This window comes from Eulemur rufifrons, chromosome 8 (genome assembly GCF_041146395.1).
Source record: "Eulemur rufifrons isolate Redbay chromosome 8, OSU_ERuf_1, whole genome shotgun sequence".
In the NCBI taxonomy this organism is placed as follows: Eukaryota; Metazoa; Chordata; class Mammalia; order Primates; family Lemuridae; genus Eulemur; species Eulemur rufifrons.
In genome coordinates, this window is record NC_090990.1 from 24,540,014 (window position 1) to 24,563,835 (window position 23,822).

The window sequence follows — 23,822 nt, forward strand, 5'->3', positions numbered from 1 at the left end:
ATTTGTATCTCTGCCAGTCTGAGAGAAAATGATATCTCATTTTAATTTTGGTTTTGGGTGAGATTGAATGTTTAGTGCTTGTTTATGTTCTTGGATCATTTTATTTTGGGATGACACTTATTAATTGATTCCAAGACTGCTTTATAAGTGGAATATTAACCATTGTCATACTCTCAATACTAATATAACTTTTTCCCAGATTACTTTTAAACTTCTTCAAACTTTTTTTAAAAAATACAGTCAAGCTTTTAAATATTTTTTCACGAGGATTTCTGTTTCTGGTTGAAAGACTTTCCTATCTGCTAGTGCTTTTATTTTTTAAATTTATTTTTAACTTATCTGGAATTTATTTTGATGTGAAGTTGTAATCTAGATTTTTTCCACCTTAAATGATTATTTGTCATATTCTGTTTTTTTTTTTTTAATGAGAATTGATCATTGGGTTTAGCATCATGGAGGTCCCTTATGACCTTGATAAGAAAAGTTTCAGTGGAAGATAGTGGGAGCAAAAGCCGTATTGAAGTCTATTCGAGAGACAGGAATCAGAGGCAGCATGTATTGATGACTCTTTTGAAGAGTTTTGCTGTCAGGAAGAACAAAGAAGTGAGCAGTAGGTCTAGGGGTATGTAAGTCATGAGAAGTATTTTTTAAGATGAGAAGAAAAAATCGCATGTGTTTATGTTCTGGGAATGATCCAGTAGAGAGGGAAAAACCGATGGTGCAAGAGAGAAAATGGAGACTTTAGAGGAGTGTCCTTGAGAAAGTAAGGGGGTGAGATTCCGCCCTGGTGCATGCGTGGTGGTGGTGGGGGGTTGGCCTTTATTTGGTAGTAGCATTAATAGCACATCTTCAAAAACAAGAGGGAAGGCAGGTAGGAAATGAGATTGGCGTTGGGAACTTTTGAAAGTTCATCTCATTTAAAAAAATTATATATTTTTAAGTTGACAAGTAAAAATTGCATTTATGGTGAACACATGATGTTTTGATGTATGTATACATTATGGAATGGCTAAAGCTATTTAACATGTGCATTACCTCACACACCCTTTTTTGTGGTGAGAACATTTAAAAATCTACCCTTAGCAATTTCCAAGTGTACAATATATTGTTATTTACTGTAGTTACTATATTGTACTCTTTGTTTCTATGAGTTTGACTTTTTTAGATTCCACATAGAAGTGAGATCATTGTCTTTCTGTGCCTGGCTTATTGTACTTAACATAATGTCTTCCATGTTGTTGCAAATGACAGAATTTCCTTCTTTTTCAATGCTGAATGTTGTTCCATTGCATATATATCTTAACACATGCCACACGTTCTTTATCCTTTCATCCATTGATGGACACTTAGGCTGATTCTATATCTTGGCAATGTTGCAGTGAACATAGGAGTGCAGATATCTCTTTGATGTACTGTTCTCATATCCTTTGGATATATGCTCAGTAGTGGGATTGCTGGATCACATGGTAGTTCTATTTTTAATTTTTTGAGGAACTTCCATACTGTTTTCCATAATGGCTGTACTAATTTACATGCCCACAGTTATATTCTAATTCTTTTTTTTTTTTTTCTTTTCAGAGACAAGGTCTTGCCCTGTTGCCCAGGCTAGAATACAGTGGTTGGATCATAGATTACTGTAGCCTTGAGCTCTTGGGCTCAAGTGATCCTCCCAAGTAGCTGGGACTACAGGCACATGCCACCACACCTTGCTAATTTTTTTATTTTTTGTAGAGACAAGGTCTTTGTATATTGCCCAGGCTGGTCTCAAACTCCTGGCTCAAGCAGTCCTCTCACCTCAAAGAGATGTTTGGAAGGAAGAGAGTGACAGGAACCAAATACTTACTATCCTTATATAATACTTCCTTATTAAATTTGGCTGATAATTTAGAGGTAAATATTCTTTAGCATGTTAAATAATTACATTCTGTTCTATGTTTTTGTTAAACCGTCAAGTGGAATAGTCCTTGCTTATACAATATTTGTGAAATCCAGAGATGGTCAAATGGCATGATTATTTAACGAACAAAGAATTATCACATTACTTTGGAGCACGTTGCTAAATTTTAAAACATGACCTTTTTGTATTAAAATGCATAGAAATTTATAAACTTGTAATGCTGACATCAGTTAGTATCCTTCCCCAAGGTGGTTTTGTAGTACGTTAGCGTTATCCTTCAAAAGTGTTCTTATCATCAAGTACATTTGGAAAATGCTAGGCAAAACAATATGATACAGGTGTCTTCAGTTATAGACTTCTTAGCATTTAATAAATTAAATGCGTTGTTAATTACCAAGAAAGATTTGTATTTCCCATATTTATTTGATCACAGAATTCTTTTTTTAGACCCTCTTACAGGTTTTGCATGACAGATATTGGGAAATACAAAGCTGTGGCACTCAGTTAATAAATATATATTGAGAGATTATGCAATACAATGTGCCAGGGCCTACGGGTATCCTAGGATGAAAAAGATTTATCTAGAAAGTGATACACATATGCAAGTTAACTGTACCACAAGTGACTGTAAATGAAAGATAGACCAAGTGCTACAGAGGAGTAATTAATTTTAGATGAGCTGTCAGAAAAGGCCTCACTGAAGAGCTGTACTTGGAAGAAGCAGTAGGATTTCATCAGGTAGAGATCTTTCTCAGAGGAGCGGAAAAAGTATAAGAATGGTATGATTAGAACTTTGTGTAGGAGTGAGAAATGACTTTACTCCATAGCCTATGATTTTCAGAATTCACACCTTCCTTTCTCCTACCTTTATCCTTCAACAGTTTTTTTTAAAGATAAAGTCCAGTATTTAAATATGACTAACACTTAGGGTGCCCAAACTAAAGTACTTACGAGGAGAGAAAGGGAGCACATTTACAATTATGTGGAGATGATAGATGTAAACCGTGATGTCTTTGACTAACTAGAATATGTAGTTACCTTGCCTATGAAGAATGGCCTGCAGTGTTTGGCATATGACTTTATCATCAGCTTTATCTTACAGTACTTGCCTGCTTTACTCCCTGAATTCTAGTCTAGGTGGCTTTCTTTCTGTTCTTTGAATTTTCCATTCATTCTTTCTCCTGCTGAGAACCTTTACATTTGTTATTCTTTTCTTGAACCTTCTCTCACCTTTTCACCTATTTTAATTCCTACTCATCTTTCAGACCTTAAATGAAGGAATAGTTTCTTTGCCTTCCCTTACCCTTCTGTCTAGATTAGGCTGTCATGTTCTCATTCAACAAGAGTTTTATTCCTGCTGAGTATTTATGTCTGTTTGTAACCAGCCATTCTTTAGATGGTTATTTCATCGATGTGTATTTTTCTCATGAGAATAATAATTGGGTATTTTCTTCTCAACCATTTTATCCCAGTGTCTGGCATAGAGTATAGACTCTAAACATACCTAAAAGCTACAAATGTAAGCAGTGAGAATGGAGGGTAGAGGGTTTATCTAAAACATTCAAGTGTCATTAGAAACAGAAATGATAGTTCTTATTGGTTGGTTGAAGGGAATGGGGGAAAAAAACGTAATTTTGAGGGTTCTTGTTTGACCTCCAGGGTGTTTGGAGCTGCCACTAAAATGAGGAAGGGACCAGCGCCGAAAAGAATAGGTATTAGAGAGCAAGAAAATGAAGCACATTTGATTGTTTTCAGTCTCTACTTAGAGTTATTGGTTTGTTATTTTGTTGTCATTGAATAAGTTTATCCTGTAAACTTGATAATTGTTAACAGATACTAAAAGCAGTTTGAGAATGTTTATGCTATTAGTCATTTTCTATCAGTCATGTCCAAGGAATTTGTGAAGTGTCACTGTGTTTGTCTGGAGGACAGAAGAGAAAGTTAACTTTTTAAAAATAAAAATTATTGGTCCAGGATCCAATAAATTTCTAATTGTGATTATTTTGGGGTAGGTGGTGTGTTTACCAATTCACATATATGGGGATTTTTTTCTGTCCTTGGCAGGGTTAGAGAGTTAGGGAACTTGAGTGTTTGGGTTTATTTTGTTAGTAAAAATGTGCTTTATCTCCAGTGTTTAATTTTTGAAATACAGAGGGCTGGGTGTCATTTGTCCAGTGCTTTATTTTAAGCAATAGATATATTTTTATAAATGAAATGTTGTAGTGAACCCTAATCTTTAAAACAGGGAAACATATCTTTTATTAGTATACTAATAATAGCTCACTTTTATTGTGTATTTACAATTTGAATAGACACTGTGCTAAGTCCTTTTTGTACTTTTTTAAGCTTAATACTCCTAACAGCCCTATTAAGTAGGTACCATTATATCCATATTTTATGGATGAGGAAATTTGAGGCTAAAATACACCTAGTTAGCAAGTGGCCAGAGTTGGGATTTAAACTCAAGCAATTTCAGAATTGGAGCCATGTTCTTAACTAATGTGCTATTATAGTTCCTAAAGGTATGTAAACATTAATTTTATAAGTTTAAATATGCGATATTTTTGTGTTTTCAAGTCAGTGGGTAGAAAATATGAACTTATTTTAATGATTTAAAATTGAGGAATATTTGCTTTAAATCAGTATCTGTATTCCTTTTCTTTTTGGTTTTTTTGTTTTGTAGTATTGAGAAAACCCCTCCCTATACAGTTAATTATTACACATTTTCAGAAAGAAAATCAGCTTGACTTTTTTTTTTTTTTTAACATTTCTGTAATTTTCTTCATAAAATTTTCACACATTTTTATTTAGACTTTTTTCCCTAGATAAAAGAAAATCAGTTTTGCTGATAGTATCTTAGTCTGCTTGGGCAGCTATAACAAAATACCATAGACTGGGTGGCTTATACAACATTTATTTTCTCATAGTTTAGGAGGCTGGAAGTCCAAGATCAGCATATCAGCACAGTCAAGTTCCTAGTGAGGGCTCTCTTCCTGGCTCGCAGACAGCTGCCTTCTTGCTGTATCCTCACATGGGGCGGGGGAGAAAGAGAGAAAACATGGAAGAACGCAAGTGTCTTAACATTTAAATTCAGTTAAATCTTTCATGAGGCCAGGGTGCAGAGGCTCACACCTATAATTCCAGCATTTTGGGAGGTTGAGGCAGGAAGATCATTCGAGGCTGGAAGTTCGAGACCAGCCTGGGCAGCATAGGGAGACCCCCATCTGTACAAAAAAATAACAACTAGCTGGGTGGGGTGCTACATGCCTGTAGTCCCCCCTACTTGGGAAGCTGAGGCAGGAGGATAGCTGGAAACCCAGGAGTTTAAGACTACAGTGAGCTATGATCATGCCACTGCACTCCACTTTGGGCAACAGAATAAGAGTAGTACAATGTTAATTTCCCAGCTAAATTACTGTTTTTATCAAATTAATTTCCTTCCTTCCTTCCCTCCCTCTCTTTCTTTTCTTTCTTTCTTTCTTTTTTTTTTTTTCTTTTTTTTTTTTTTGACAGGGTCTCACTCTCTTGCCCAGGCTGGAGTACAGTGGCATGATTATAGCTCACTGCAGCCTCAAACTCCTGGTCTCAAGCAATCCTCCCAAGTAACTGGAACTACAGTTGCATACCACCACAGCCAGCTAATTTTTTTATTTTCAAAAATTTTTTGTAGAGACAAGTCTCCCTATGTTGCCCAGGCTGGTCTCGAACTCCTGGCCTCAAGCAGTCCTCCCACATCAGCCTCCCAAGGTGCTGGAATTATAGGCATGAACCACCACCTGGTTATCATCAGATTTCTTATTTATAAATATGTAAGTTGGAAAGAAGCACCCAAACTTAAGTTTAGTAAAACTATAATATTATCACAAAGCTACATGTTACATGTAAATTTGTTGTCACCTAATTGGTGAGAATATATAGGCCAAGTGAATATTCTGGAGTTTTGTCCAACATTTAATTAAGAGCCATTTTAGTGTTATCTGCATGTTGTTAAGTAAGTGATCATCAGCAGGTTTGAATTAAAGCAAAATAAAAAAAATTAAAGCTGGACTCAAAGGATACTCTGCCTTATCAAAAAGTTCAAATATGTGAAGAGATTTGTATTAGAATGAGGTAGTAGCCTCAGCGCACTGGTAATTGCACTTGAGGGGCTTTATTATTGTATTAAACATATTATTTAATACATTTGAATATATATCTTAAAATTACACTTCAAAAATTACTAGAATATGACCATATATTATAGCATTTTCCTAGTTAATATTGTTTGAGTAGTGTCTTTCAGTTTTCTTAATGCCTAAATTTCACGGAAGTATTATTTCTCAATGTGTTTTTATGACAGCTTTGTTGATATATAATTTACATACCATACAGTGCATCCATTTAAAGTATACAATTCAGTGGTTTTTAGTGTATTCACAGTTGTGCAACCATCTCTACAATCAGTTTTAGAACGTTTTCATTACCAGAAAAGAGTCCCATACCAATTAGCAATCATTTGCAGTTTCTCACCTCCCCACCCTAGCGCACTAATCTATTTTTTCCCCTATGGTTTTGAAATACATACCCAGTGTCAACAGAAGGAACTTCCTGGCTATTACAGCATCTATTTGTAAACAAGCATGTAAATGGTTTGGTGATCAAGCTTTTTATTTTTTTTACTTTTGAGAATGTAGAAGTCATTGATCTTTTGTGGTTACAGTGTGCAGAAGATACGTTATTAGTCTGATTCTTGTTCCTATGGAACAGAGTCTTATCTTAGGAGTTAGGTTTTATAATCAGCTCATAAGGTAAATGGTACACGGTCCCTTAGAAAATCCTTTAAGTCACCCATAAAGTATAAACATACCACCTCTTAGTAATATCATCCCTGCCATTTTTTTTTCTCATAACATTGTATAGGACTGTAGTTTCTTTGGTTGAACATCAGGTAAAGTAGCTATAGGCAGTATTGTTCAAAAAGTGCAATAACATTTTAACACCTGGATCACTCTCAGTGCAGGCAAATTGCTTTTACTCTTTGCCTTACAGAGTCGTATCTCCCATTTCCCTCTCATTCGAGGACATAGCTCATTGAGTGGAATGGTAGACGGAGTGGTCTTCACTATTTGTTTTCCTTTTGCTTTCCTTTCCTTTTCAGTGTTTATATGAAGTTGAATGTATTTTATAAATCACCTGCAATGTAAAATTTTTTTATTCTTCCTTTTGTTTTCTTTTGGAATTCTGAAATTTCACCAGAATGTATCTTTTTTTTTTTTTTTTTAAATTATCTCTTTGGTATTTGAGGGCCCTTTCAATCTCAGATACGGTATTCATATCTTCAGGGAATTTTCTGGAACCACAGGCACACGCAACCATACAAAGCTAATTTTTCTATTTTTTTTTTTTTTTTTTTTTTTTGTAGAGACACGGTCTTGCTACGTTGCTCAGACTTGTCTGGAACTCCTGGCCTCAAGCAGTCCTACCTTGGTCTCCCTAAGTGCTGGGATTACAAGTGTGGGCCATCATGTCTACCTTACATTTTTTTTTTTTTTTTTTTTCAAATTGAAACTGATTGAGAATTTTGTCAGCCTGCCCAATAAAATTTTTATTTTGGCAGTCATTTTCTTGTTTACAAATATTCTCTCATGTCTCCTTTTCATGGCCATGCTTACTGGTTTTTTTTCATTTGTAGCCTCTCAGATATCACTTACAATATTTCTTAGAAGTTTCTTTTTTGTAAATTACCTGTTTCCTTCTAGCGTGGTTTTATTGTTTGTTCACTTTGAACTTTCTCTTTCACACGATTAATTTCTTTTAGAAACCTGGGTCTTTGGTTTCCTGTTCATATTAATGAATATCAGATACTATTTTTTTGGAGACAGAGTCTCACTCTGTCACTCTGGCTAGAGTACAGTGGTGTCATCGTAGCTCACTGCAACCTCAAACTCCTAGACTCAAGCCATCCTCCTGCCTCAGCCTCCTGAATAGCTGGGTCTACAGGTGCATGCTACCACACCCAGCTACTTATTCTATTTTTTGTAGCGATGGGGTCTCCCTCTTGCTCAGGCTGCTCTCGAACTCCTCACCTGAAGATATGCTCCCACTGTGGCCTCCCAGAGTGCTAGGATTACAGGCATGAGACACCGTGCCTGGCCTAGATACCATTGATTACAGTAGATAGCTGTTGTGTTTCCTCTGCAGTTATGTAGGTAGCTAGGTGGTTTTTTTCACCTTAAAACTTTCTCCCTTGAATGGAGTGTCTGACTCTGAGTTATAGTAGGCAAGTTTTATCAAGAAGCAGCATCGCCTGGGTTCTTTCCTCATTAGTGAGTAGTAGGCAGGGAAACAGGAGGCTGGAGTACTCAAACTTGCCAAAATAAGGACTCAGGGTGGAGTGTGCTAGTTTCCTTAGTTCCTTAGTGGAGTTACCTGTGCTGTACTTTCTTTCCCCTCTGTGTCTGTTTTAAAGGACCTCCGACTTGACTCTACTGTTTGGCCCTAACATACTGAGTAGGAACCATCCCCATAACATCGCTCCCTTTAATTTTAAGAGCAGCATATTTCTGACTTTAGCCTAAGAGCAAAAGCAGCTGTTGCTAATTGTTCTGTTCAGTTATGATAAGAAGTTTTACATAGGTAGTTCTCAATAAGTGTTGGTGGTGTTTATTATTCTTACAAACATATAAGATCCTTTTTTGTGACAAAAGAGTGATTAAAAAATAGTTTTTTATAGTGAGGAGATGTGATTTTATCTCTTGGTTTTTGATATGGGGGTTTTGGCCTGAGAATATTTTTTTGTTCATCCTGAATTTTATTTACTATATTTGGCAGTGTTTTTGTTTATATCGTACGTTTGCGTAATTTAGGTTGAAAATTACTGTTCCTTGGGGAGTAAGTAGGGAGGTATAACCAAAATGTATGTATGATAGAAGACTATGATAATGATGTTACTTTTCTCTTTCCTTTTTTTGCTCTTTCAGTTTGAACAGAAAAGTGGTGCAGTTTTTGATGAAATTGTAGAGAACTGTAAGTACCATTTGAGAAAAAAAGATCATGTCTTTAGATAGATAATAAATGTAAGTCTAGATACAGCATTTAACTATTACCCTGTTTAGTTAAGGCTGATTTATGTGATGGTCCAATATGATTTAGTCTGGATCTCATCATATCCTGTTAATACATTGTAGCAGGTTAATCTGAATTGTAAAAGTCTTAGTCTTTATTTTACAATAAATATTTTATTCTCAGTTAATAATATGTTGAAATATAGCCACACTGTGTCAGTGTGAATCCTATAGAAAATTATACTTAACTGACCACTTTTAAAGGTTTCTACTTTGTTTAAGGGCTCTTAATTTTGTTTTTAGATTCTTTCTGTGTTACCAGATTTTTAAAAATAATTTTTGTTTTTTATGATTATAAAAGTAATACATTCAATTTTATAATACAGAAATGAATAAAATAGAAAGTAAAAGCCTTTGTTATTACCATTCTCCAAAGATAACCAGTTTTAAAAGTTTAACATATATCTTTCCAGACTTTTTTCTCTGAGTATATATATGAATACATGGTATATAGGGATTTAGGTATGTGTGTAGGAATCATATGAATGCTATTCTTTTTTCATTCAGCTTCCTCTTTCCCTTTGTCAGTAAATCTAGACCAATTGCATCCTTTTTGATGGTTACTCAGTATTTTATTGTATGATTGTATAGTTAGTCCTCACTGAATGTTGTTAAGTTATTTGAAACTGTGACTTTAAGTGAAATGATGTATAATAAAACCAATTTTACCATAAGTTAATTGATATAAACAAGAGTTAAGTTCCTACAGCATATTTCTATTCACAAAAACATCACCAGACTTCTACATAAAGATCCAAAACACTTTCGTTTCTTTTCTTTCTTTCTTTCTTTTTTTTTTTTAAGAGACACAGTCTCCCTCTGTTGCCAGGGTGCTGGAGTGCAGTGTCTCCATCATAGCTTGTTGCATCCTTGGACTCTTGAGCTTAAGCAATCCTCCTATCTCAGCCTTCCAAGTAGCTGAGACTACAGGCTGCGACACCACAGTTGGCTAATTTTTCTTACCTTTTTTTTTTAAAAAAGAGATGGGGTCGATGGGGTTCTTGCTTTGTTGCCCAGGCTGGTTTCTAACTCCTGGCCTCAAGCTGTCCTCCCACCTTGCCTCCTGAGTTGCTGGGATTACAGGCATGAGCCATTTGCCTAGCTCCCAATATACTTCTAATATTAAACATTGAAATTAATGTGAGCTATATGTACATTTGAGAAAGATTTTAAAAACAAGATAACTATTTACCTAATTTTTGGTGAATCAGTCAGTAATCGCTGTTGTTGTGGTATTTGGTTAAATTAAGGGATAAATGTTTGCAGAGCAAAAATTTTAAGGAGCACCTTCTACCGCCAAAGCTGTAATTCAGAAAACAAACAACGAAAAACATGGTGGGCTCACTGAGTGCATTTGTTGTTGTGCATTTATATGATTATCGTATACTTTATGGATTTTTATTTTACAATAATTTATATTCATTTAGTCAATCATCTTCCAACCCACTTATTCTAGTTCAGCATCATGAATGGCTGGAGCCTATCCCAGCAGCACAGGGCAGAAGACAGGAAGCAACCCTGGACAGGATGCCATTCCTCCATCGCAGGGCATATTCACACCCACACACCCACACTCACTCATTCTGGACAATTTAGACATGCCATTTAACCTACTGTGCACATCTTTGAAATGTGGGAGGAAACTGGATTACCTGGAAAAAACACATGCAGACATGAGGAGAACATGTACATTCTACATAGACAGTGGCCTCAGCTGAGAATGGATTTTTCCCCCCTCATTAATGTTCCAACAAAATAATATTGAATGAAATGACATTTCAGGATCGGCTGTACTGTGATTTAACTAGCTTCCTCTTTTATACGTATATAAATTATTTTCAATATTATAGACAATACTGAGTATATATTCCTGTACACATCTTTATATACTTATTGAAGTGTTTCTGTAGAATAAATTCTAAAAATAGCATTGATGATTATCAAAGGATATTTCTGTGCTTGTTTATGAAGGATAAATTTTGTCAACTAGAGTCCTGAGTTAAGGGTGATCACATTTTTTTTTTTTAAGTTTATGTCTACCAGTAGAATCTGTGACTACTTTTTCTTTGGAATTCATTTAGTTGTAGTTTTGTTTTTTTAGAATACAGTCTTTTTTTGTTATTTGATATTGAGAAGTAACTAGCTCTCCTAATCTTCTGTGCGTTTAGTTATCAAATGTCCTTTTTGTTGCAAGCAATCAAAAATAGACTCAGCTAGCTTATCCAGAAGAAACTTTTTAGATGTATATTGGGGTATTTCACAGAATTTAGGGTGGGGGTAAAGAACATATTTCCTTTTTAAATTTTATTTATTTTTTATTTTTTAATTGTTTTTAATTCAGGATATTATGGTGGTACAAACATTTTGATTACATGAAAGCGTTTGCCTCGCCCAAGCCAGGGCTACAAGTGTATCTTTCCCCCATACACTGTGCCCCGTTTGCATTAGCTGTGAGTTTGCCCCCTCCACCTCCTCTACTCCTCACCCCTCACTCCCCCCGCCCCAAGAACACCTTTCTTACAGGGTAATCAGCAATAGGAGCCTGTTCTCCACAGTGCTGCCAGAAAGCAGTTACGTTACAGTGATTTTTAGTCTTTCTGTATATCCACTTTAAATTTCAAGATCCTAGGAGATAGACTATGAGTGGGCCAGCTTTATTCTGACATTCATCTTTGAACCAATCATCTAGTCAGGGAAGCAAGGTCATGTAGTAAAACATAGCTATAAGAAGCTATCCCTCTGCCATTACTTATTACTTTTACCAAATAATTTTTGAATACCTGCTCTGGACATGACTTGGCTCAAGTCTGTATATTGGTAATAGAAATGAATCACATAGCTTTCTAATGAAGGTTTTAATCTGATGCTTTATTTGTTAAAGTTATTGCAGTAACAACAATCTTTTTGTTGTTGTTGTTGTTGTTGAAACAGAGTCTCACTCTGTTGCCCGGGCTAGAGTGCCGTGGCATCAGCCTAGCTCACAGCAACCTCAAACACGTGGGCTCAAGCAATCCTTCTATCTCAGCCTCCCGAGTGGCTGGGACTACACACATGCGCCACCATGCCTGGCTAATTTTTTCTGTACATTTTTAGTTGTCTGGCTAATTTGTTTCTATTTTTAGTAGAGATTGGGTCTCGGTCTTGCTCAGGCTGGTCTCGAACTCCTGACCTCAAGCAATCCTCCTGCCTTGGCCTCCCAGAGTATTAGGATTACAGGCGTGAGCCACCACTCCCAGCCCAGTAACAACAATCTTAAAGAGGCAGCAAGAATCTGTCTGAAAGCTATAACCAAGCTGTGATACCTGGGGTCCTATAGTCAACATTTGGGGTTTATGTTTCTGGTGCATGGTGCTTTTCTGCTCTACCTCCCTAAACATTATTAGGCTGGAGATTTACAAGCAGATTTTATATCAAATGTTGGGTGCAAATGGTGCAAAAGGTTGGGTGCAAAAGGTTACCGTTTATCTCCCTCTTTCTGGTAGTTTATCATTAAAGGAATGTTGAAAGTTCCGGAGGCAGAGAAATGACTAGCTTGGAGAGAAGACTGGCCGTTCTTCATGAAGGGGATTCAGGAACGTAGACACTTACCCAACAGAGATAATGGCAGACTCCTACAGAGATGATATTCAGGAAGTCTCTGATACCAAAGTTGGTTGTCATTCAAGGCTTGCTTACCATGTTGTCTTGGGATTCATGTCTAGGAAAAAAAAAGAGTCACGGTATTCTAGGCAGGTGCCTCAAAATGTCTAGTGTAGGACAAGACTTACCATGTACTCATTCCCCAAGACCACCAGGACATGAGGTTCAAATATTTGTTTTGTAGATCATATTCTGTCTTCCTGGAGTATAACCTTTCCGAAACTTTCAGCAAGACATAGTATCTACTCATTATCAGCACACATAAAGTGGTAGAGCCTAACCCCATCATTGAGGAAATTGGGAAATTTGATTTAAATATGAAAAATTAGAGTTGACTTTCTAAAGATATAGTATCTTCATTGAAAGGTATTTAAAAGAAAAAAGCTTCAACATTTTATGTAGGTGAGAAGAGAAGGTAGGGTTGTCTGACTTCTAGTTCATCCTTTGTGGATATTTCAAGATACATGGTATTAAAGGAGATGACTGATACTATGAGTTGTCTTAATTCATGTTCCCTCAACCATATCTACTTTATGTGAAGTTTGAAGGAAGTTCAAATAGAATACGGAGATTGGTTTTATTTAATGCATCCAGATAGCTGCTTTCTTAAATTAAGGACTTTTATTCATTAAAAAGGTCTAAAATAACCAACTGGTCATTCAGCAATGGTTACTTTTCTTACTGATAGAGTAAGTTCATTGAACATTACAGACTTGATAGTTTCAAAGGAAAAATAAGACCATTACTGATTTGTTCATGAAGTACGGTTATGTGGATTCAAAAAATTATTATTATTATTTTTTTTTTTTTTTTGAGACAGAGTCTCACTCTGTTGCCCAGGCTAGAGTGAGTGCCGTGGCATCAGCCTAGCTCACAGCAACCTCAAACTCCTGGGCTTAAGCAATCCTACTGCCTCAGCCTCCCCAGTAGCTGGGACTACAGGCATGCGCCACCATGCCTGGCTAATTTTTTCTATATATATTTTTAGTTGGCCAGATAATTTCTTTCTATTTTTAGTAGAGACGGGGTCTCGCTCTTGCTCAGGCTGGAAAAAATTATTATTTTGACTGCTTGTAGTATACCGGTTTATTTGTGAAAAACTTTACATGTATTTTTTTTTTTTTTTTTTTTTTCTTTTAGACAGAGTCTCGATTTGTTGCCCAGGCTAGAGTGAGTGCCGTGGCATCAGTCTAGCTCACAGCAACCTCAAACTCCTGGGCTTAAGTGATCCTACCACCTCAGCCTCCTGGGTAGCTGGGACTACAGGCATGCGCTACCATGCCTGGCTAATTTTTTCTATATAATTTCTTTCTATTTTTAGTAGAGATGAGGTCTCGCTCTTGCTCAGGCTGGTCTCGAACTCCTGACCTTGAGCGATCCTCCCGCCTCGGCCTCCCAGAGTGCTAGGATTACAGGAGTGAGCCACTGTGCCCGGCCACATGTATTATCTTTTAAAAATTATAATAGGCTGGGCGCGGAGGTGGGAGGATTGCTTGAGCTCAGGATTCAAGACCAGTCTGAGCAAGAGTGAGACCAACCCCCCACCACCTACAAAAAATAGAAAACTTACCCGGGTGTGGTAGTGCACACCTGTAGTCCAGCTACCCAGGAGTCTGAGGCAGGAGGATTGCTTGAGCCTGGGTTGCAGTGACCTATGATGACACCACTGCACTCTAGCCTAGGTGACAGAGTGACTCTGTCTCCAAAACAAACAAAAAATTCTAAGAATAAGTGTATTAAGATATTAAATTCAACTGTATATAATAGAAATATGATAGAAATTTATTTCTCTTATACAATAGCCCAGATGATAACATAGCTCTGTGGTTGCTAGGAATTCAGGGGCCTTCCAGCTTTCTGTATGATATATTTAGCGCATGGCTTCCATTTTCAAGTTAGCCTGATATTCTAGTATGGCTGCTGTATCTTTAGTCTGGAATGGAGAGGAAGGAGACCAAAAAGGCACACTTCTGAATAGAATCAGTGTAAAGAACTTTCCTGGAAACTCAACCTATGTACTAGGTTTACATCTCATTGGCCATCCTACCTTCAAAGAATATTGGGAATGGTAGTCCTTTAGCTGAGCCCATTGTTGCAAGAATAAAATTGAAGCTCTCTCTTAGTAAGGAAAGGGAGAGAATTGTTGTTAGATATGCAGTGTGGTGCCGCAGTAACCCTCTAGGTGAAGATACTCTGAGTTTCTGTTTTACTAAGGAACAAACTAAAGCTTAGAGACATCATTTAGCTTTTAATTGATAGGATCAGGATTTGAATGCAGGTTTACCTAACTCCAAAATCCCGTCTTTCAGATCATTCGTTACATATGTCTGAACTGCTCCCTAGTCTACTGGAATCCCAGGTTTTGAAGAATAACAATTATTTGGCAGAAATCATGGAGTAATTTGTAAAGTAGCTGAGAAATATTTTAATCTATATTAACCATGACTGAAGTTTTTGTGGCTGTTTCTGGAGTATCAACATCAGTTTGTGTCTGAATTACAATATATCTGCTTTACCGGTACAGCTCAATTTTAAAAAGAACTGATATAATTTTAAAAAATTGTTTTAATGAAAAAAATATAAAAAGAACTGATACAGAGTAGTTTTTTTTTTTTCGAAACCTAAACTACTTAAAATTTTTTGTTCACATGGTCTTTTGCTGATTCTTGTTTGGATCCTTCAAAAATTATGAAGAAATACCAAGCCTGAAGTCATCCTTTAGGGATGTAAACATTTGTATAGTACTGAGATGGCCTTAACTGGAAAACACCTCACAGTTCTCAAGAATTTTTTAGTTCATTAAGTAAGAGCATAGCTTTTTCTTGATTTAAACAAATTGATCAAAACTAATATAAAGTTTTCAAATGCATAAAATAGACTAAACTAATTTTTGTTTTGTTTCTGTATTATTAAAAGGTTTATATTTTTGCCAGCAACTTACAGTTGTATTTCAGCATTATCAATAAAATTGGTATTAAGTAAACTTTAACACTGAAAAGAAGACATAAGTTGTATGTGAATTTTAGATTAGGTTAATCAGTAGGAAAAGAGGGTGGTAAAAGTATATTGTAAATATTTGAATGTAAGATGATCGTAATTTACATAAGATGATTCTTATATTTGAATATAAGATGATCCCACTTCCCAATGAAAAGATTAATAAATAGAATTTTGCCACCTAGTATACATGTACTAATAGACAGTGGTTGAAATAGATGCCTATTGATCATTTATAAAATTAGTTATATACATATTTAAAACATCCTTATTCTAAATAATACTAATTTAAAAAATACTGGTTTTCTTCTAATTTTTTTGTGGGAGAATTCTATTTAAATACTTAACACACACATTTTAGAAATTTTGACAGTTATCACTAGTTTTGCTTTTTAAGTCAGTTAACAGATTTTCCAGAGCCTACTGTCTAAATTATGTAAGATAGAACAGATTTTGAATTTTGCATTCTCTTTACTGGTATGTGCTACTTAACAAACCACCCCAAAGGATTTGGTGCCTCACGTGTTCAGAAAGGGTATACTGGGGATGTTTTGTTTTTTTTCTTCACAATGTCTTGGGTCTTGACTGACAAGGTTTGAAGGCTGGGGTGACTTAATGGCTTGGTGTTGGAATAATCTAGAAGTTCATTCATTCATGTCTGGTACCTGGCCCAGGAGGACTCAAAGACTGTGACTGCCAACTTGAGCCCCTGCACATGGCCCCTCTGTTGCCTTGCCATCCTCGTAGCATGGTGGCCTCAGTGTCATCAGATTTCTTTTGATGGTGGCTCAAGGCTCCAAGCGAATAAGGCAGAAGCTGTATCATCTTTTCTGACCTCGCTTCATAAGTCACCCAGCATTACTTCCACCATATCCCATTGATTACAAGCAAGCCATAAGCTTGCCCAGATTCATAAGAAGAGAATGTAGATCCCCTCATCTTAATAGGAAGAGGGTTAAGGTGACATTATAGAGAAGAATATGAGAAGAGAGATGCTGTTGCAGCCATTGTTGGAAAATACAATCTGCTCTCACAGCATATAATCTTGTTATAAAATATTTTATTCTAAACCATAAAACACCTCTAAAAAATCTGTAGCTGTAGCTCTGTATTCAGATCTTCATAGCATTAACTATTTCCTATAATACAAATACATGCAAATTGCATGAATCTGATCATATATATGATATTTTGAGAGTAACCTTTTGGCTTTTCTGTTGGCTTGGCCTCTCGTTCCCATGTCATTTTCCCTATCCCTCCATATAGCCCATGTCAACAGCTTTGTAGGTAGCCTTCTGTGTTTTTTCAATGCTCATAAAATCATTATATATATATATATATATATACATATATATATATAAAAACAATTATATATATATACATATATATATATAAAAACATGCATACAGTTATATAAGGATTTTGAGGGGTTTTTGTTTAATGAAAATGGGATCATATACATGCTTTTCTCCACCTCACTTCTCTCTCTCAAAAGTACTTTATGGTATCCCTGCGCCTCAACTGGAATAGCTCTAACTTTTACAGTATCATATTACACAAAATATTGTGGCACAGATGAGCAATAAATCATTTTCTGCCTTGTTTTTAGGCATTCAGATTGTTTTAGGTTTTTTGCCACAATTACCAATGATGTATTAAAAATCCTTTAATGTAGTTTTACATATGTGGATAAATTCCAAAGAGTGAGGGATAAAGGGTACGTGTAATTTTAATAGGCATTGTTAGACTGCCTTTTTTTTTTTTTTTTTTTTTTTTTTTTGAGACAGAGTCTCTCTCTGTTGCCTGGGTTAAAGTGCCGTAGTGTTAGCCTAGCTCACGGCAACCTCCGGCTCCTGGGCTCAAGCAATCCTTCTGCCTCAGCCTCCTGAGTAGCCGGGACTACAGGCGTGCACCACCACGCCTGGCTAATTTTTTCTATTTTTAGTGAGATGGGGTCTTGCTCTTCCTCAGGTGGTCTCGAATGCCTGAACTCAAGTGATCCTTCCGCCTCGGCCTCCCAGAGTGCTAGGATTACAGGCGTGAGCCACTGTACCCAGCCTAGACTGCTTTTCAAAAAAGCTTTAATAACTCACATTTTTCCCACCCATCAGTATATATTATATTAATAGCTCTTCTTAATATTTGCTAGTCTGATGTAAAGTATCTCAGCATTTGTTTTAATTTGCATGGTCTTCTATTGAATTTAAGCAGGTTTTAATAAGTTTAACATTTGGATTGGCTCCTCTGTATTGTCTAGTCATAAATATTTGTTGAAGAGTAAATATCCTTTGCCCCTTTTTAAAAGTTTTTTTTCATGCCAGGTTGTAGGCTTGTTTTATATTGTGTTCATAGCTGTTAAGGTGAGTCACAGTAAGTACAGTTAAGTATACATCTGAAAGATTCAGGTACCCATTTAATAACATAGACATTCACCATATTCGTTCAGGAGTTTTAACTTTTTGTTTGTTTTGAGACTCGGTCTCTCTCTGTCATCCAGGCTGAAGTGCAGTGGTGCAATCATACCACCATCATAGCTCACTGCAGCCTTGAACTCAGGCTCACATGATCCTCCTGCCTCAGCCTCTTAAGTAGCTGGGATTACAGGTGTGATCCACCATGCCTGGCAGGATTTTTTAACTTTTAGAATGCGTAACCTGAAGTTCTTTTGATAACAGTGGTAGAGGTTCTGATTTCCATTGCTTAACTACTTTCTTTGTGTTATATTTTGCTAAATAAATGTTTTTAACATTTAAAAATTTTAGTGTCTTTGCATGTGGCTTTTAATCTTGGTTAAGAAAGTTTTCCCTAACCCTTGATTGTATCTGTCCTAGAATATCTTGGAAAGTTTAGGAAACTATTTTTATAAATTATTAAACACCAAATGTACTTATAATGTGAGATATATTTAAATAAATTTAAAAAAACCCTTGACTGGGCTGATGCCAGTTTACCAGTCTCATATAAGTGGCCACCACTCCAAAAAAGTAGCCACCATTCTGAATTTTGTGTTTATTTCCTTGATTTTCTTTATAGTTTTACCACATTTACATTATTAATGAATATTTTTAGTTTTGTTTTGAGCTTTGTATTGTTTTTGAATCACACTGTATGTGTTAACCGTTTGCTTTGATGTCTTATAACATATTTCTGAGATTTGACTGTATTGATATATGCAGCTCTCATTTATTCAGTTATCAGTGATGTATAATTTGTTATGTAAATATATAACAATTTTTATTTAAATTATGATAAAAACATAATATTTAATTTACCATCGAAATCGTTTTTAAGTGTGCAGTTTGATAGTGTCAACTATATTGATATTGTTGTAGAGAAGATCTGTAGAACTTTTTCATCTTGCAAAACTGAAACTCTATACCCAGCAACTCTCCATTCCCCTTCTCCTGGGCTCCTGGCAACCACTATTTTACTTTTTGTTTCTAAGAATTTGACTATGTTAGATACCTTGTCTAAGTAAAATCATGTAGTATTTGTCTTTTTATGACTGACGTTTCATTTAGTGTAATGTCCTCAAGGTTCGTCCATGTTGTAGTAATGTGTCACAGTTGCCTTCCTTTTTAAGACTGAATAATATTCTATTGTACGTATAGTCCACATTTTGTTTATCGATTCATCTGCTGATGGCATTTGAGTTGTTTTCACTTCTTAGGTGTCACTTCAGTGAACATGGTTGTGTAGATATCTCTTTAAGATCCTGCTTTCAGTTTTTTGGATGTATTTCTAGAAAAAGATTGCTGGATCATATGGTAATTCTATTAATATTTTTCATTTTTTAAGGAACTGCCTTACAGTTTTCCGTAGTGGTGATACCATTTCACATTCCGACCAACAGTATAGAAGGGTTCCAATTTCTCCACCTCCTCACCAACACTTGTTATATGTTTTTGATAGTGTTTGTTGTAATGAGTGTGAGGTGATATCTCATTGTAGTTTTGATTTGCATTTCTCTGATGATTAGTGATTTGAACATCTTTTCATGTGCTTGTTGGCCATTATATATCTTCTTTAGAGAAAGGTCTTTTAAGTCCTTTGCTCATTTTAAAATCAGATTATTTGTTTTTTGTTGAGTTTTAAGAGCTCTTTATGTATTCTGGATATTAACTCATTAACTATATGATTTGCAAATATTTTCTGCTATACGGTAGGTTGCCTTTTTACTCTGTTGATTGTTTCCTTTGATATGCAGCAGTTTTTAAGTTTGAGTGATCCATTTGTCTATTTTTGCTTTTGTTGCTTGTGATTTCAGTGCCATTTCCAAGAAATCGTTGTCAAATACAATGTCATGAAGCTTTTTCCTCTATGTTTTCTTCTAGCAGTTTTGTAGTTTTAGGTCTTACGTTTAAAATATATCACAACTTTTAAATCCATTCTGTCGTCTGTAGATTTCTGGATGTTTCCAGTTTTTCTATGGCAATTTTTTCCCCTATAAACATTTTTGCATATGTTTCGTGATGACATAAGAGAAGTATGGAATATATGGAATTCAGTGTAAGATGTGTTCTTATGGTAAGTTTCTGTCAAAAACCAGTTTAAAATCCATTGTTTTAGTGTAGGGGTTGGCAAATCTTTTCTATAAAGGGCCACATAGTAAACATTTTAAGCTTTAGGGGTCATTTTGTCTCTGTTGCAGCAGTTCAACTCTGCCTTTGTAGCACAAAAATAATCATAGACAATACATAAATGAATTAGTGTATGTGTTTCCAAGAAAACTTATGAACACTGAAATTTGAATATAATTTTCATGTGTCAGGAAATGCTTTTTTTAAATTTTTTTAACACGTTAAAAATGCGAAGATCAGTCTTAGCTCATGGGCTATACAGAAACAATAGGTCACTTTTGGATTTGGCATTATAGTTTACCTACTCTTGATGTAGGGTATAGATAGGGAGATGATTGCTCAGGCCTAGGGTGTATACATTCTTAACTTTAATAGAAATGCAAAACTTAACTTCCTTAGTCCAGGTGACACTTGAACAACATGGACTTCAACTGAAGAGCTCTACTTATGTGTGGATTTCGGATTTTTTTTTTTAGTAAATTCAGTCAGTCTTACTGGTATTGGGTTCCTTAGCTGCAACCAAACGTGAATGGAAAACACTATGTTTTGGGGTTTGCAAAACCTACATATACAGAGGGCTGGGTTTTTGTATTTGTGGTTCTGGGCCAACTGGGGGACTTGAGTTTAATGTTTATTGATTAGTTTTTATTTTTCTTTTGTGAAATGCCTGTTCAATCAAATCTCTCGCCCATTTGCTATGGGGTTACTGGTCTTTTCCTTATTAAATTGTAGGAGTTCTCTAAATATTGTGAACATTAAATTTGCCAGTTACAGATGGTGCAGATAACTTCTCGTAGTTCATGTCTTATCTTTGTCTTTATTAAATCTTCACATTAGCAGAAGTTAATTAATTTTAATGTAATTGAAGAATAATAAATGTATCAGTCTTCTCCTTTATGGTTTTTTTCACTTTATTTAGGAGAATCTTTCCTAGACTGAGATCAGAAAGACCAATTACAGTTGGCCCTCTATATCCATAGGTTCCACACCTGCATGTAAAACCAACTTCAGATCTAAAATATTTGGGGGAAAAAATGGATGGTTATGTCTGTATTGAACTTGTACAGACTTTTTTTTCTTGTCATTATTCCCTAAACAATACAATATAACAACTATTTACATAACATTTACATTGTGTTAGGTATTATAAGTAATCTAGAGATGATTTAAAGTATATGGGAAGATGTACATAGGTTATATGCAAATACTATGCCATTTTATATAAGGGACTTGAGCATCTGTGGATTTTGGTATCCATGGGGAGTCCTGGAACCAATGTCCCTGGATAGAGGTACAACTATGTATTATTTCCTAAAATGTTCATTGGTTTTGCTTTTCACATGTAACTCTTGAAATAGTCTAGATTAATTTTTATATGGTGTGGGTCGGGAACTAATTTTACTTTCTATCATAAGGCTAACAGATTGTCTTACCACCATTTATCAAATACTACCTCCTTTGCCTAGTATTCTGCAAAGCTATTCTATGTTCGTGGTCTTTTTCCCACCTTCTCGGTTAATTTTCCACTGGACTTTTTGTTTCTTTATTCCTGTGCCAGTACCATGTTGTTTTAATTAATTTAGCTATTTAATAAGTCTTGATAATCTGATGGGACACATCCCTGAAAATTGTTCTTTAGGAGTGTTTTGCCTATTTTTGTCTTTGTTCATATTAGAAATATCTTGCCAAGTTTCTAACAAAAAATCAAATAACAAAAACTTGCTGGTAATTTGATTGGAATTGTCTTGATGTATAGATCAACTGGGAGAGAAGTGGCATGTTTATGATACTGAGTCTTCGTATATGACTTGATAATGTCTTTCCATTATTTAAATCTTTAATGCCTTTCAATAAAATTTTATAACGTGCTCTGTAATGGTTTATCATACAAGGTCTTTATATTTTAGTTTATATTTATATTTATTTGATTTAGATGTAGGGTAAGATTGGGGTCCACATTTTCCTCCAGATGGGTAATTTATTGTGCTATATATACACACACACACATATATATATATATATAGTTCATCTTTTCATTCTAATAGTTAATGTTTTGATCACGGAACTGAATTAGCATCACTGAGATATATTTAAGTTTTATGTATGTTGGGATCTATTTTTGAAATTTAGACTACATTCTATTAATATATTTATTTCTATATTGGTGCCATATTAATTTTATTATTTGTATATTTATTTTAAGAGGTTTTTTTATTACTATATACTTACTGGCTTTGTAGTACAGACATTTATCTGTGAGTGAAGCCACTGTCTCAGTTTTATTTTTCATAATTTTTAAGCTTTTCATTAAGCCACTAAATTTTAACATGATTTTATGCAGTTTCCAAAAATACTTTTTTGGAACTCTAATTGAAAATGCATACATTTATATATTACTTTTGGGAAGAATCAGTGTTTTTGTTATTTACTTATATTCTTAAATGCATTAAGAAAGATAAGGCCACATCTTATACAAATCTTGCTTTATACCATTCAATAAAATGTTACAGTTATTTTCAAGTAATATTTATTGTATTTTTTCTTGTATCATTTGTTCTTAAGTATTTTATTTTTCACCTTTGAAAATGAAGGGTGTTTTTCATTTCTAGGGTTTTTTTTGCAAGAGTAGTCTAGATATATTACTGAATCCCCTTAAAAGCCTAGTAGGCTTTTAAAATAAATTTGAGTCTGTAGTTACCCAGACATAAAACTATATCATCTAAAAGGATTTTATTCCTTTTTCTCAGTGATTGCTCACATTATATAATTTTATTTTATTTTTTTGCTAAAATTTGTAGGACTTTCTTAAATAATAATCAAGGTAGTGGTCACCTTTTTGGCTAATTCTTGATATCAGTTAAAGTAGTTTTTATATTTTGTCACTTGGGGCTAATTGTAGTTGGTTTCCATGAAATAGGCTTAGGCTTTATGATATTTAAAAATATATATATTTCAGAATGGCTGAAGAATATTAGTATTTATATATTGCTAGATTCAATTTGCTAATATTTTCTTAAGGATTTTCCAGACAATGTTTGTTTGAGATTGGGGTTTAGCTTCATTAATTTTTTTATAGAATTCAGTGAAACTATCTAGGCCTGGAAATTTTTTGGTGTGAAGGTTTTATGTTATGAATTTAGTAGATGTTTTTCACATTTTATGTTTTATCTTGTAGGCTGTTTTGGTAAGTTGTATTTTTCAAGGAATTTGTCCATTCGTTTAAGTGGTCTCTGTCTTTTGAATTGTAGCTATTTTAGTGAGGGATGGATAGTGGCATCTCTTGGTTTTAATTTACATTTTCCTGATAACTAAATGATGTTGAGCATCTTTTCAGCATGCTTATTGGCCTTTCCTAAATGTTGTTCTGTGTAGCGTGTGTTCAGATCTCTGCCCGTTTTTTAATTTGGTTGTTTGTCTTATATTATCAAGTTGTAAGGGTTCTTTATATAGTTTGGATACAAGTCTATGTCATATAGATCGATAGATAGAATTAGATGGGGATATCTCTATATCTGTCTCCATCTATCTAAATCTCTACATCTCTCTCCATATCCATCCATCTGTTCTGTGGCTTGCCTTTTCATTATCATAAAGGTGTCCTTTGAA

The 23,822-nt window shown here is 35.0% G+C and overlaps 1 protein-coding gene across 3 annotated transcripts in view; it reads left to right on the forward strand.

Annotated features, from left to right (window-relative positions):
- The window catches only part of ZMYM4 (zinc finger MYM-type containing 4), a 144,345-nt gene that overhangs the window by 43,249 nt on the left and 77,274 nt on the right, over positions 1-23,822 (forward strand). For all 3 annotated transcript variants that reach the window (XM_069479750.1, XM_069479748.1, XM_069479747.1), the window contains exon 2: positions 8,857-8,902. Coding sequence is in view for 2 of the 3 variants with exons in the window: in XM_069479748.1 (XP_069335849.1) it covers positions 8,857-8,902 (46 nt within the window). In the remaining variant the exon portion in view is untranslated. The remainder of the gene's footprint in view (positions 1-8,856; positions 8,903-23,822) is intronic.